Here is a 15,053-nt window from a genome sequence, read left to right as displayed (position 1 = left end):
TTTCTCTAGCTTTTCATTCATACCAATCATCTAGGCTTAGAACATACTTTCCTATATCCACTAGTATAATAAAGGTAGCCTAAATGGGAAAATGTATTGAACCTGTTACTAATTCTCTCTGAAACATTAATCTTAGGTTATCTTTAGCCATAACAATAACATAAACAGTCACTGGTTTTACTGATATCAATTTACAACTGATTTCAAATTTGTTAATTGATGGTTTGTGTTTATATTCTTAAAAAACATTTTTTTTAATGCTGATGGGGGCAGCTAGGTGGCACAGTGGATAAAGCACCAGCCTGGAGTCAGGAGTACCTGAGTTCAAATTTGACCTCAGATATTTAATAATTACTAAGCTATGTGACCTTGGGCAAGTCACTTAACCACATTGCCTTGCAAAAACTCCCCCCCAAAATGCTATTAGGTATAAAATTTGTTTCAGACTTGGTCTTCTAAGTGAAGATATCCTGACCAGTGAAAGTAAAATGAGATTGTTGAGCAATATTTTTATATCTCTTAAATAACAATGTAACAGACTTCATTTAGGAAGGTAATACTAAGAATCTATCACCATTAATAATGACATGTACTTAGAGCTGCTTTTCCAAAAGGTTTATTGCAATCCTTGAATTCTCTTGCCTAACCCTCCTGTAACTGGGAAAACATTTTCTGACTAGGCTTAGGGTATTCTCTGGCCATATATATATTTGTGTGTATAAGCATATACATGTGTATATAGTTGCATATGTGCAGATCCATATATATATATATATATATATATGCATGCATATATACATCTACCCATACATATACCTATATACATATGTAGACAAACACACATATATGTATGTGTGCATAGCCCTTATCCACAATGAACTCTTTAGAAAAAAAATTTGACATAGATATAATAAAATCTTATCTGATGCACTAGCTATTCATATAAGTTAAGTAAATTAAATAGATTTCATAGTATTCACATGTCTCTTAGTGTTCCCTCCTCTTCTCACCTTGTCTAATACAATATCTTGATATCATTGGTCCTCTTCAACCACCACCAACAGCAATAGCAATAATAAAAATAACAACTTTCTAATTGTCTCCTTACCTCTAGTATGTCCTCAGTCTAATCTATCTTCAACTCAACTGTCAAAAGTATTTTCTAGAAGTGTTGATATGCCACATAAGCTCCTCCCTCTCAATAAATTTGATTATTCCCCATTATCTCCATAATCATATATAAAGTTCTATTTTAGGCATTTAAATTTCTTCAAAATCTGATCCCTTCCTAACTTTTCAATTTCTTTATATTTTATATTTTATATACTTCCTCTATGAGCTAATCATATTTTACATGATATTCTATTACCTGTCTGCAAGCAAGACCTTGCCATATACAGTAAGCTCCTTGAGGACAGGAACTTTCTTTGTATCCCTGTTGCTTAAAAATGCCTACTACATAGTAAATATCTAATAAATTCATATTACCTGGTTGATTTAAAGTTGTCAGCAACATTAGAGATCATCTAGTTCTCAATTCTCAAAATAACTTGCTGCTAACTGGGGAGGGGGAGGTTGGAATGCTTCCAACTGGAATGTCCCCCCCAAATGGAGAAATGATCCCTGTTGTTCTAGTGTAGACCAGTTTTGAATGGCAGGATTCTTTCCCTTCCTCAAGCTCAAAAATTTAAAAACCCAATGGCTTATAAGTCTCCATAAAATTATTTTTTAAAAAATTAAAAATTTCCATGAAGTCTAAGGGAGTCTTCTTTTGTACTACATTCCTAGATGATAGTCCCAAGACTAATCCCTAATTATAAAATGGCTTAATGAAAGCCTTTTGAAATGGCAGCTTTAGAAAAACATGCTTCTTTTGATTCAACTCATATATATATATATATATATATATATATATATATAGAGAGAGAGAGAGAGAGAGAGAGAGTTAGCTATAGCTAGATCTCTCTCTACATATATATGTATACATATATATATATATACACACACACACACAGACACACACACACACACACACACACACACATATATATACATATATATATAAAATCTGTTTATTTTGCAGTTAAAGAGTTAGAGAGTTCTTTCTGGAATTTTGAACTAAGGAGGCTACAATTTTAATTTCTTCCAGTGTTGTTTGGATGTCCTGACTATTATAATGTAAATTCCTTGAGGGCAAAAGACTACTTAATTTTTGTCTTTGTTTCCCAAGCACTTAGCACAGTGATTGGCACAAAATAGAGACTTTTAAAAAGCTTGTTGATTGGCTAGAACCAGAGGTGGTGTCTATCAGATAGCAAATTTCATTCATTCCTAAACTTATGGCTTTGGATCTGAGGAGGGAAAAAGTAAGCATCTGAAAGGGCTTAGTCATTTCTCTCTCCCTTCCCACCCCCAGCCATCCATAATCATAATTCCATTCCTCCTAGCAAGAGAGCAGAAAGATACCTACACCCTGGGCCCAAGCTCTACTGGTCTACAGCTAAGTTCCTTTATATTCAATTGACTAGCTTCTATTAAAAGATTAAGAAATACTTTAAGAAATCCATATTGCTTGAAGGAATAGCTATAAATGTAAGGTATTTTAGGAAAATTGATGAAGAGATTTTTGTTGTACTGAGAGGCAGGAGAACTAGAACTTGAAACTTTCTTTTGATGCTATTTATTTGTCATTTGACCTCTCTGAACCTCAATTATTTCATCTGTAAAAATGGGGATAATACCTATAATTAATTCCTGACTTGCAAGTTTATTGAAAAGTTCAAATAAAATAATATGTCAAGTTCTTTGCAAACCTTAAAGAGCTACATGAATGTTTGCTACTTTTACCACCATTATTATTATTTTTCAGCAAAGATTTAAAAATACTTATGGATGAGTCAAACTTACATCACTTAGGACATTTCCTGCAGTCTTCAGCTGTCTAAGTAGTGGATTCTCTGTAGCAGGAAGCACATTATAATCAGCAGTAGCTTTATTCTTTTCATAGTCTTCTTTGTATTTTACCTGTAGGAGTGAAAGGAAATAAGAGTGTCTGTCAGTTTTACGTTCCAAGATCTCTGTTATACTGTTGGCACATAGTTCCATTAATTAATTGCTCTCTGAACAAAGGATCTGCTTGGCACTCCATAAATATAAAATATTAATAATCTTACACAAAGGTTGTATACCCCATACCTCTTCTTACTATAAAAAAAGAGTATTTTCTTTGGAATCAGAGGACCCGGGTTCAAATCCTGCCTCTGTGGCTTAAAATTCATGTGATTCTAGTAAGTCATTTAACTTTTCTATGTCTCAACTACTTTAACTAAATACTCACTGAGCAACTTTAGATCTAGGATACTATAAACCTGTAACTAAGATATTGATACCCATTTGCCAAACTGTCAACATCTTTTGTAAGGATGTGGAAAGAATCCTTATAGCATCTTCTCCTCCACTTCTTAATTGTAAAAAGGACAGTAGTACAGAAGTGACCATCCAAGAATGAGTTTGGATAAGTTAGGGTGTTTAAGGAGACTTGAGGTGGTGATAGTTAAACTACAATGCCTCAGATGCCTTCTTGCCCTAGAAGTTTCCTTATTCCCTATGCCTTCTCACCCTGGAACATCCCTCATCTCGTGTTACCTTTGTGCCATTGATGATGTTCCCCAGACCTTTCATTTGGAGGAAAGGTCCTGGTCAATTATCCTTCATGTCTATCAGCTATGCCTCTGGCCCTCTAAATCTGCCTTGCTTTTCAGTTCTTTTTTATTAATGTCTTCCGAACCTCTTTGAGGTCAAGGACTATCTTTCTTTTTTGATAGTATTTGTATCCCTAGCTTTAAGTTCAGTGATTTATTATTAATTATTAAATATTATAATTATATATTGTTTATTATTAATTAGCAAATGATAAATCCTATTGACCTGATATCCATAGTATACCTTTATCCAGTATTCCTTTTTTTCTCTTTAGGGCCTAATATTGGAGAAGCAAAGGAGTGCGCCCACAATGAATATACTTGTCATTCACAGTCCAGTTCCTTTTATATGATTCTCAGAAGCATCATTCAAGCCAGAGGGCAGCCTTAGAATAGTGGCAGTTCCAGAACTATATGGCAATTTACTAATGACTAAAGACCTCAGGAAGCAATAGAAATATTTGCAAACTTAAAGGAGTTGAAGTTCTGGTACAATGGAGAGTTATATACCTAAGAAAGACTTGGACCCCTCAAGTCCATCTTGAGAAATCATAGGACACTGTTCCTTGATTGAAGACATACCTGTTAGATTTTATCCTGCAAATCTGTAGTGCTGTCCATACTACCTATGAAACCATTTCAGGGTGTTATAGTTTAAAAATTAGATCTTTAAAAAAAGAGGAAACCAGATGGCTTAACACCTGACTCAAGGTAAGGTAGATGAATCTGCATTACTAACATTTTTTTCCATCACTCTACGTCTACACAATCATCAAAACAATAAATCAAGCCTGATCTTTGGCATTAATCAGTTTTGGAGGTATAAATGCACATAGTGAAAATTTAAACATCAGTTCTCAAGAGATGTAGGAGTTGACTCCAGCATATCCCTGAAACCAGGCATCAAAATGTTATAAATCTATCTACCTATTCCTGGAATTTCCAGACCTAAAAATCCTCACATAAATTTTTGGTATTGATCAGAGCTCACTGCACAGTGTTATTTAGACCTTTTAATAGATGGTCCTAAAGTAAAAGTGATCAAAAACTGTGGCATTTCCTGACACCATGTCCACTGGAATTAATTGTTATTTATTGTTTATTTGTTTTCAGTCATGCATGACTCTTTGTGATCCCAGATGGGGTACTCTTGGCAAGAAAACTGGAGTGGTTTTTCATCTCCTTCTCTAGTTCATTTTCCAGATGAGGAAACTGAGGTAAATATGTTTAAGTGATTTGCCCAGGGTCACAGCTAGTAAGTATCTGAGATGATATTTGAATTCAGATCTTCTTGATTCCAGTTCATCACTTTATCCATTGTACCCCCAGTTCACCCTTCTGGAATTGTTAGTTTTCTGCATTCAAGGTCAGAAGTGGCACAGAAAAATATGACCAAAAAATGACAAGTAATGGAGTACCAATGACACATACCTTGCTGGCAGCAATTCCAGCTTGTTTATTAACTTTATATTCTGGAGTTTCTGTTTGCATGAAGTAAATTTGGTCTTTGAGGTTCTCAAAATCTTCCTGGTATTTTCTCTGTAAGATATTAAACAATATTATTGGATTGGTATGGGAAGCAAGTCATGCTGTGGCATTAGGTGTAATGGCAGATATGATGATTCAAAGGAACACAGACAAGTTATTCCAAGGTAACACCTTCTCCCCAGCTCATATTGGTCAGATTGATATTGATGCCATTGAAATAAATTTTTTTGTCAATGATAAAAAATAAGAGACTATGGGAAGAATTATCCCACTGATGAAAAAAGACCTAGAATCATGAGAACATACTTAAGATTTATGGTAGTTCTTACAGGAATGGGAATTCAAGCAATAGCAATTTAGATGAGGTTGAAAGAAATCATTCCCCAGTAGGTTCATGTTGATAGTGGCTTCTAAGGGAGTTTATGCTATCTCTTTTAATATCTTTAAGTCATTCATCTTAGGGAAAGAGGTGAAGGAGTTGGTCTAAAAGACTTTTAACCCTTTCTGTATATGATTAATACAGCTAGGAAAAAGGAAACTTCAAACCAAAGCCACTGGGTCATCATCATCCTACTTACCAAGCTTATGTTTTCACTATTCATTCTTGCATTTGCAATTTCAAAGCAAGGAGTCTCACTCCACTTGCCTTTGATTTTTTTGTCATAATCTTCCCGATATTTGTTCTAAGTTAAAAGAGAAATAAAAAAAGAAAAGAAAAGAAAAAGAAAGTAAGCAAAGAAATATGAAATGTAACAAATAAAAATTTAAATAAATTAAAAATGACTAATATGGAAATATTTTACTTGATTATGTCTCAGGAGGGGGGAGGGAAGGAAGAGAGCAATAGAATTTGGAACCCCAAATTAAAAAAATTATTTTTACATGTATTTGGGGAAAAATAACTGTCTATAAAAAATTCAGTTTACATGCTGATGAATGTACTCCTATCATAGATCTTAAGCAACTCTAATGTGACTAGTGGTGATAGGAGAGAGGGTCTACATAACAACAGAAGATAGAATAACCAGTCCAGGTCTCCTTTTCACTTAAGTTTTCCAGGAGAGATCTGGGCTAGGCAACGTCTAATGTCTAAGGACTATTTTAGTCTCTACTATTATCTCTGGAAGGAACCTTAAAGATCATCTCAGCCCCTCCTCCTTATCTCTGGGATAGTCCTGGGTGCCCCAGACCAAAAGTTGGTTTTTAATTTAGGTCACCCACAGCTATCTTAAACACATTCAAAGATACTCTGATCTCTTCCAAATGTGCCCTCCTCCTCAAAAACAAAACAAAACAAAAAAACATCAACAACGCTGGCACAACACTAAGATAATCTGTGAATCTGAAGGTGTTTGTGTAAACATAATGTCTACCATTTTTACTTCTGAGAGGAAAGGGGAAGACAGATCTCACTGCCCTTTTAACTAATAGCAAACTAAATAATGTCTGTAGCAATAAAGGAAATTGCTGCAAACTTCTCCAGTGGTCTAACATTATGCCTCACCCCAGGTAGCTAACACATATTAAAGAGGCCTTATGCCTGCCAAATCTATAAAAAAAAAAAGGTGATGAAGCAAAGAAAGCTTGAAAAGGAGATGACAACTTTTATGTGTGAAAAGCTTCCTTCAATCCTCTTTCTTTGCCCAGAGAAGTCCGGGAAATATAGCCTCAGTTTATTGGCCCATCTTTCCCTTAGGAAGTTTAGAAGCAAATTAAATTAACATTTGAATGTGCTGCAAGTAGTTAACGTGTACACATACACATGTGTTTATATACATATATGAATCAATGATATTCAAATAGATCTTTTCTTCAAAGTGAATACGTGGGATTTTTTTAAACTTCCTCTGTGCGCACTTATGGTCTTATTGCAGTTGCCAAGTGGGAGGCAATGATACTGCCTATTAGTTAATTGATTTCTATCTTGTTCCTATTTCTCTTTTTCCTGTGAGTAGCAAAATATTCAAACATTCAGATCCCTCAGGGTTTCATTATGCAAAAGCTACCTCCCCATGATTGGGTGTAAGGAGTCCCAATTTATATTGTCATTGCCCAGAACATGCCTAATACTAATCCTGATTCAACCATATCTTTTCTGTCAATCAAAGCATCTATATTTAATTCTACATTTAAAAAGGGGTACTCAAAGTTTCATCAGCTCATTGCCTAACTCTACCATTTCATGAGACTTCTCTAAAATGCCTTTTACTCTGGGCCCCAGAAGACATCTCTCTTTATACTTACTCTTTCTTGTGTGTGACCCAGGAATTAAGTAGAGACAAATACAGAGAGACAGAAAGTATGGCAATATGTCACTGAGAGCAACATGGTTAATTTTCACATCCTTATAACCTTGAATGTCTAGCTGATGTTACATGTATGTGTCTGATAGAGATCAGCATAAGAATAGGAATACGAATGAGGACTGAGACTAATCCTGTGAATTCATTAGTAGAGGGCACTTCCAACAATGAAACTCTCCTTACCAGTACAGGTTGGTGTCTTTTCTACACCTAAGCCAGTATGTGTCAAAGATGTGACTTGGACCTAAGAATTTCAGGCTTCAAATCTCCACCCCATCATGTTACCTTTCTTTATTGTTATATCTGTTCTATAGAATGTGTCTGCACAGAATCAAATTAATAATACTTTATGTGTGCATGCATGTGCGTGTGTGTGTGTGTGTGTGTGTGTGTAAAGGTTTAGCTTTAGTTAGGAATATTGGGTCCAGGTTTTGCCTCTAAAACATGTAAACTGTGTGACTGAAGACAATCTACTTAGTTCTCAGTGTCCTTAGGCAATTCTCAAGGATTTACCGATCTGTATCAGTGGAGAGTCTCCTCACAGGAAATCCTTTACCCTAAAGAATTATTAGGACTAGAGATATAGAATTAGAAAGATTCTAAGAGGATTTTCATAGAGGTTATCTTGTCCAAATCGCTCATTTTACAGATAAGGAAAATTGAAACCCAAAGCAACTGAGTTCTTTGGCCAAAGCTATAGTGGCTTATGATTCTCTCTTTTGCTACCTCTCCCCAGCCCAGCCCACCTAGTTAGCACTCTTTCTATTGTACTTCATCCTAAATCAAAGGGAGGTGACTGAGAGGACCTCAAAGAAAAGGGGAGGAGTCTCATAGACTCATCATTTCTTAAAAGTTCTAACCCTCTCTCATTGGTTCGTTTGTTACTATTAGCATCCCCACAATCATATACATCCCTTTCCCCTTTTCCTGAAGAACTTCCCCTGAACATTTCACTTTTTTACATAGTTCTTTTCCTTTGCTAGTTTTGATTTTCTGCTTAAAATTATTGAAAATCTCAAGACTTAGTCACTTTAATGTTTTGGGGAATTCAGGATCTAAAACTTTTACCATTAATATGTTAATATGTTGTTCTACATGATATGTTTGGGTTTGGTTGTCTTTCTTTTTTAATGGACAGCATAGGTGATATGTAAATCTGTACAACTGATGGAGAACTGATAACAAAACGCAGAATTGATAATAAAATCTCTGTCAATTGCTATAGGAGAGCTGACCATTCTCTTCCAGAGCCACCTTCTGTATTTACTGACATCTGCATGCTTACAAAGTTCTGAGCCCTATAGGAACCCACTCACTCAGACTAAAGTATTAAGTCTGCATTTATGACAAGGCTGAATTGCAGAATTCTTTTAAAGAAATTCTCTTTCATTTCTTCTATATGGGGCAATACAGTCTCTAAGGAGGTGAAAGACTGCATGGCCCTTAGAGCAACTTTGTCAAATTCAAATAGAAATGAATCTCTGCAGGCTGCACATTGACTTAGAAAACAATAAATTAACATTATCTTTGCTGTATTGTATTTTTATTGTATTAAGCATCTCCCAAACTGGTCCCAGAATAGGCAGCCAACACTGAGAATTTTAGAATGGATAAAAGAAATGAAATTGTGTGCAAATTAGGACTCCTCATTGCTTTTGAGCATCTACTCAAGTAATTTCCTCTTACAATGCATATATATTGTCATTGTTCACAGTGATCCCTTTTTAATAGATAATAATTCTCTCAAATTTTAAATAGCTGATGGACATATTAGTGAGGTTTTACTGTACTTATTAGAGCCTGCATCTAAAACAGCCTATATCTATAGTCAGGACAATCTGGAATTGCAAAGACTAAATAAATGAAACTATATAATTTATATTGTCCATGATTTTCTCTCTATCCTCTGTGTATAGTTGCAGACTGAGAACTAAAAGGGATCAGCAATGAGATCTGAACCCAAGTCCTCCCCGCCCAAAGAATTATTCCTTTCCTACTATAAAACACTCCTTTTGCCCCTAAGAAATGTTTCCCAAAGAACACTAAAGTGACAGAAAAATCTAGAAGTTTTCCTCAGATTCAACTAGAATGTCAACCTGGAAGAGCATCATCACCACATGGAATGAGGTAAAGTACTCATGAGAAGGACCCTAGGAAGAGGCTGCCTGTTGTGTACTCTATTTAAAATAGAACCTTAGCACAAGCCTAACATCTGTCTTTGTACATTCCATCTCAAACCCTACATACCACAGAACTAGTTTAGCACCCTAAATATAGACAGAGAAGGCTTGTTTGCCAGTGCCTTCAAAGGTCATGGAATCCATTGCCATCTATTTGAGACATAGCCCATGGCATTTTTAATTGTTTTTAAATTTTCTCTCAGCCTAGCCAGTCTTTGAACTGAGAACTAGAAACCACATACATTTGGGTGTTCCTCTTTTCACTGAAATATATTAGAATGGGGAGAGCAAGAGACTTTGTGGTTATGCATCTTCCCCCAAATATCAAACATTCCAACTCTGCTTCTGAAGTGCTGACCGTTAATCATAAGCTTTTAAATTCATCATCTAACTAGTTTATTAAACCTTTCTCTTGGGAAGAGAAATATTCAAATATCAATATAATCCCATCCAAGAGGAAATGTGGCATAATGGACTAAGAGCTAGCCTCTGTGTCTGGTAAATCTAAGTTGTTTATTTTCTGATTCATGCTAGTTCTGGGATGCTGGGCAACTTCTAAGTAACTTCTTGACATCCCATGGCAATTTCATAAATCTAATGGTTACAGAGCAGTGGTCCATCTCTCCTGGTGGGAGATTGTTCAAGTCAACAAACATTTCTTTTAAAACAGCCTGTTACATAAATGTAGCATATTGAGTCATAGGAATGCACATGTTTTGTCACTTGCCTTTTCAAAATCAGTGCCATTTTGCTTCTGTTGGTTACAGTACCTTCATTAGTTACCAAAGGATAAGTGATTAAGGAAAACTCACAAGATGAAGACTGAGAGTTGGAAGAAACCTTAGAGGTCATCTAGTCCAAGCCTCTAGAACTATACTTTTCCTATTATATGACACTATTTCCTTTTCCCCCTAAGAAATGCTTTCCCAAAGAACACTAAACTGACAGAGACATCTAGAAGTTTTTGCCCAGATTCAAGCAGAACGCCAACCTGGCAGAGCATCAACACCACATGGAATGAACTGAAGTGCTCATGAGAAGTACCCTAGGAAGAGGCTGCCTTAGTACAAATGCAGAGAAGTTAAGGGACCAATCCAAGGTCATAGAGGTAGAAAGAAACAGAACCAACAGTCATGGGGAAGGAGCAGAATTAGAGCTATGAGGCTTTGTTATCACTCTACAGATTTATGCATCCCTTCTGCTATTGTGTTAAAATTGTTCCAGGGTCTCTTAAAAAGCTTTTGCACCTATGGGTATAGAATCATAGCTCTGAAGCTGGTGGGGACCCCAAAGATCCTCTAATCCTAACCTTTTCATTTTATAGATGAGGAACCTGAAACCCAGGGAGGTTATAAGACTTGACCAAGATCACATGGGGAAAAAGAAATAGAAGTAGGATTGGAAGCCAAGGTTTTTTGCTTTTAGTGTTCAGAGCTCTTTCACTTTACCACATGGCTTATTTGTTTAGGTAAGCAATGCAAACAATTTGGGAAAGGGAAGAAAAAGATTCCAATCAGGGCCCCAGATTTCTCCAGAAGATACAATGCTGTCATACTTCTAGATCTCATAAAGTTTTCACTGAAACCCATGCACCGACATTTAGTGCTTACCTTACTTAGCTGATTGTTCACTTTCTTGGCAAATTCTATGTCTGGAGGATCTGCCAATGGAGTAAACTGAGAATTTCGTTCTGCCTGTCCTTTTTTGTAGACAATCTGATGTCATAAAAAGACACAAATGAGAACAATTTAGTGTTAATGAGCCAGAGAATATTCTCTGGACTATTACCATGCTCATGTGAATAGGGTTTTAAAAAGTTTTGTACTTTTATCCCATTCAGTTTGTCACCTTGATGAATAGAATCCCTAAATCTGTGTTTGATGAGATTAAAAAACACAATTGTAGCTTTATTTGAAGGAAAGAAAAATACACATGCACTTCTATATGTTTTGGGATTCCAAAATTGAGATCAAATGATCTCAATTTGAAAAGGTTCTGCTTTCATCTACAAGCCAATGGCCCTCTGTCCTTGTGATGTCTACTTTACAATTCCTATAACACCTTCATAAAAATTCATGAAAAGAGAGCAATGAAGGAAATGAGGAAGAATTAAAGGAAAGAGAGAATGAGAAAAGGGAGAAAGAAAGAAGAGAATGAGAGTGAGAGAAAAAAAGAAAAAGAGAAAGAAACAAAAAAGGAAAGAAGAAAGAGAGAGAGAGAGAGAGAGAGAGAGAGAGAGAGAGAGAGAGAGAGAGAGAGAGAGAAAGGAAGGAAGGAAGGAAGGAAGGAAGGAAGGAAGGAAGGAAGGAAGGAAGGAAGGAAGGAAAGGAGGAGAAAGGGAAAGAAAGAAGGAAGGAATAAACCATCAAAGACAGACTTTCATACTTAGCTTACTTGAAGCTCACTATCTAATTTCTTTAAGCCCTGTCAGCTATTTCTTAGCTCTGGACATAAGCTATTTTGGTGTTTCATTTAATAGTTTCTATTAAAATGAATTAGGGCTGGGGGGGGACTGGAAAGGGGAGATATGAAATAACTCTAGATCAATTGAAAAAGTGGTGATAAGAAGTCTGACAATCTGATAAAAATTAATTTATTGGAGATTAGGATCTAGATATCTCAATGATTTAAAGTAATCTTGTTTGAGATTCTCTCTAGTTCTAGAATAAAATAACTAATGGCTCTCAAGGACTAGGAAAGAGTCATTCAAAGCAGAATAAGGACAATGTGACAAGCAGGGTTAAAGGGATTTACAGAAGAACATTCAGGGGACAAAGCTTCTGGAACAGGATTCCCAATTTTACAGTCTACATAGCACATGCTATGAATAAAGAAATTGTCTTGGAATCCAAGCCCAATAATTGTAGAAGTCTACATTGTGCTATTAATAGGCATTTAAGAAATAAGATACATTTTGCAAATTTAGTGTAGCTTAATTCTCAAATACTTCTGGAATGGGGCAAGAGAAGATTGAATTTATTATTTTATAATGGGATTACAACTTACCTTTCCCTAAGAAATATCAAATGTTTTTAGCAAACTTAAATAAGTTTCATAGCACTGATTTAGAGAATGTCATCTTTAACATCTCTTTTCTGAAATAATAAGGTATGACACCTAGAGATTCACTCATCCGTCTCTCTTTGCTTCCATGACTGTGTTTTCTGGCTTTATCTCTAATAATCTGTTCTCTGACTTCTTCGATGACTTCTCATAAAGGTAAAAAAAAATCCTTATCCTACCTTATTGCATACTTTAGAACCTCGTGTTTTGAAATTTATTTTATTGATCATTTTGTCCTTCCAAATATTTAACAAGTTTCTTTTACTTCTTTTGTAGTCCTCACATTCCCTTAGCACAGTGTATGATACCTAGTTGTCATTCAACAAATATGTATTGATGAGTTGAAATTTTAGAAGAGAACCAGGAAGTCTTATTAGATAGGGCTCTACATGGGGCCTGGGCATAATACTTAATAAATGGTCAGTATTTTTGTGTTATTCTAACTGATACTAAATACTGAATGACAAAATGGGAATATATTTCCTCAAGCTGGTTGGTAGCTAATCACCAGAAAAGAATATAGAATCACTGGGAACCAATTTGGACAAAATTTATATCTCAGAAAATGGGTTAGAGAATGCACCCATTACTATTTTGAAGATAGTTGCAGGCTATAAAAAAAAAAGCCAGAAGAATTTAACTAAGGTCATTTTAGGATTAAGTAAAATGCTTAGGAAGAAAAAAATTCTAAGTATACCAGAGCAGAGTGAAGAATAATTAATTATGCACAAGTATGATAGAAAAGGATACAAAGATCATAGAGGATAATTAGACTGATAACATAAGAAATCTGTAATTTTATAGGACAGTTTTTAGAACAATTGAAGCTGAGCTAGCATTTCTAAAAAATAATGCATCAACTTTCAAAGGATGTTATTCCTGACAAGACTAAGAGTAAAGAAGCCTACTCTCCACCCCCTCAGATTGGGGCTGATGGAGGGTAAGAGGTACATTCTTGTATTAGACCTATTGATAACTGATACTGCTCTAGAACCCATTTTAAATAATCTACCAAACAAAATTAAGACGTAAATATTTTTGCTAATTTGAGATAGCTGTTGAGTATCTGTATACTGATGATTCAGGAATACCAAAATTCTGTGCCTGGATTGATACAGGATGACTCCTCATCAAAGGGGGGGAGGCAAAATCCCCCCCCACTCCCCATAGTTCCAAGGAATAGAATTATGGACAGAAAAGAGATTCCCTAATTCTACTCTCCTGATTCTAGTGTCCTATTTGTATTTTCCACTTACATCACTGAGAGATTTCTGGGCTTGTGCAACCCTCCTCAGCTCTGGACTGTCATTGTATGGGTAAAATAAACTTTTGTCTGCTTCCCAGTCTTCAGTGTACTGTTTCTGTAAAGGAAAAAGAAAGAAAAATGTGAAAAGACAATTCAATTTCCTTTTCATGAGAATTATGTGCAAATATAATAATAGCTCACATTTATATAATGTATAACATATTAATGTTACAAAATGTATATTCAATGGATTCTGGGAATAATACTGAGGAGTTTAAGTTTTGCAATTGCTATTTTCTCCTCAGAAGAAATGAAGACTTGAATAAGTTAAATAATTTAATAATAATAACTGGTATTTATATAGAACTTTAAAGCAAGCAAATGGAGACTTGAATAGACTAAATGATTTAATAATAATAATTGAAATTTACATAGAACCTCGAAGCAAACAATGTACTTTATATATGTGATTTCCATTGAGCATCTGATATAGTCTAATAAATTTTGTTATCCCTATTTTATAGATAATGAAACTGATATTGCAAGAAGTTAAATGATTTGACCATAGTCACATATCTTGATTCCAGTCCCAGCACTCTATTCACATACCTTTTGGATAGAGTTTAGATTTGAATCCTGGTCTCTGAAACCAAACTTGACATGAAATTCTCTTTACAATGCCATACTGTATCTATTAAATCATAGATAATTTAGATAAAGGGATTCTAATCTGAGTTCAGGGATTCCAGATAGATTTTAATGAACCCATGGAGTCAGGGACTCCCATAAATAGATATCAATGATCCCAAGAACTTGAATAGGAGAAAGATTTTTGATAATTGTATTTCAATGTGTTCAGTATCTTTTAGAACATTATGTTTTGTATTTCATGTATTTAAAAATATTCTGAAGAGTGTATGTATGCACTTCATCAGATTCCCAAAGGAATCCACAACACACACACACACACACACACACACACACACACACACACACACAAACAAACACAAACACACAAAAACCCCTGAGTTAAATTAAATGATTGAGAACTAGGGGGAAAAAAGCAATCCTA

General features: G+C 35.2%; 1 protein-coding gene across 1 annotated transcript in view; it reads right to left on the bottom strand.

The window, feature by feature from the left end:
• LOC141507890 (nebulin-like) overlaps window positions 1-15,053 on the bottom strand; it is a 266,955-nt gene that overhangs the window by 231,993 nt on the left and 19,909 nt on the right. The window contains exons 9-13 of the mRNA XM_074216005.1: window positions 13,992-14,096; window positions 11,283-11,387; window positions 5,768-5,872; window positions 5,133-5,240; window positions 2,908-3,024 (exon numbers count right to left, since the gene is read on the bottom strand). Coding sequence (XP_074072106.1) covers window positions 2,908-3,024; window positions 5,133-5,240; window positions 5,768-5,872; window positions 11,283-11,387; window positions 13,992-14,096 — 540 coding nt within the window. The remainder of the gene's footprint in view (window positions 1-2,907; window positions 3,025-5,132; window positions 5,241-5,767; window positions 5,873-11,282; window positions 11,388-13,991; window positions 14,097-15,053) is intronic.

Source organism: Macrotis lagotis, chromosome 1 (assembly GCF_037893015.1).
Source record: "Macrotis lagotis isolate mMagLag1 chromosome 1, bilby.v1.9.chrom.fasta, whole genome shotgun sequence".
Taxonomy (NCBI): domain Eukaryota; kingdom Metazoa; phylum Chordata; class Mammalia; order Peramelemorphia; family Peramelidae; genus Macrotis; species Macrotis lagotis.
The sequence above is the reverse complement of the archived record's forward strand: the minus strand, read 5'-3'. Positions and strand labels throughout refer to the sequence as shown.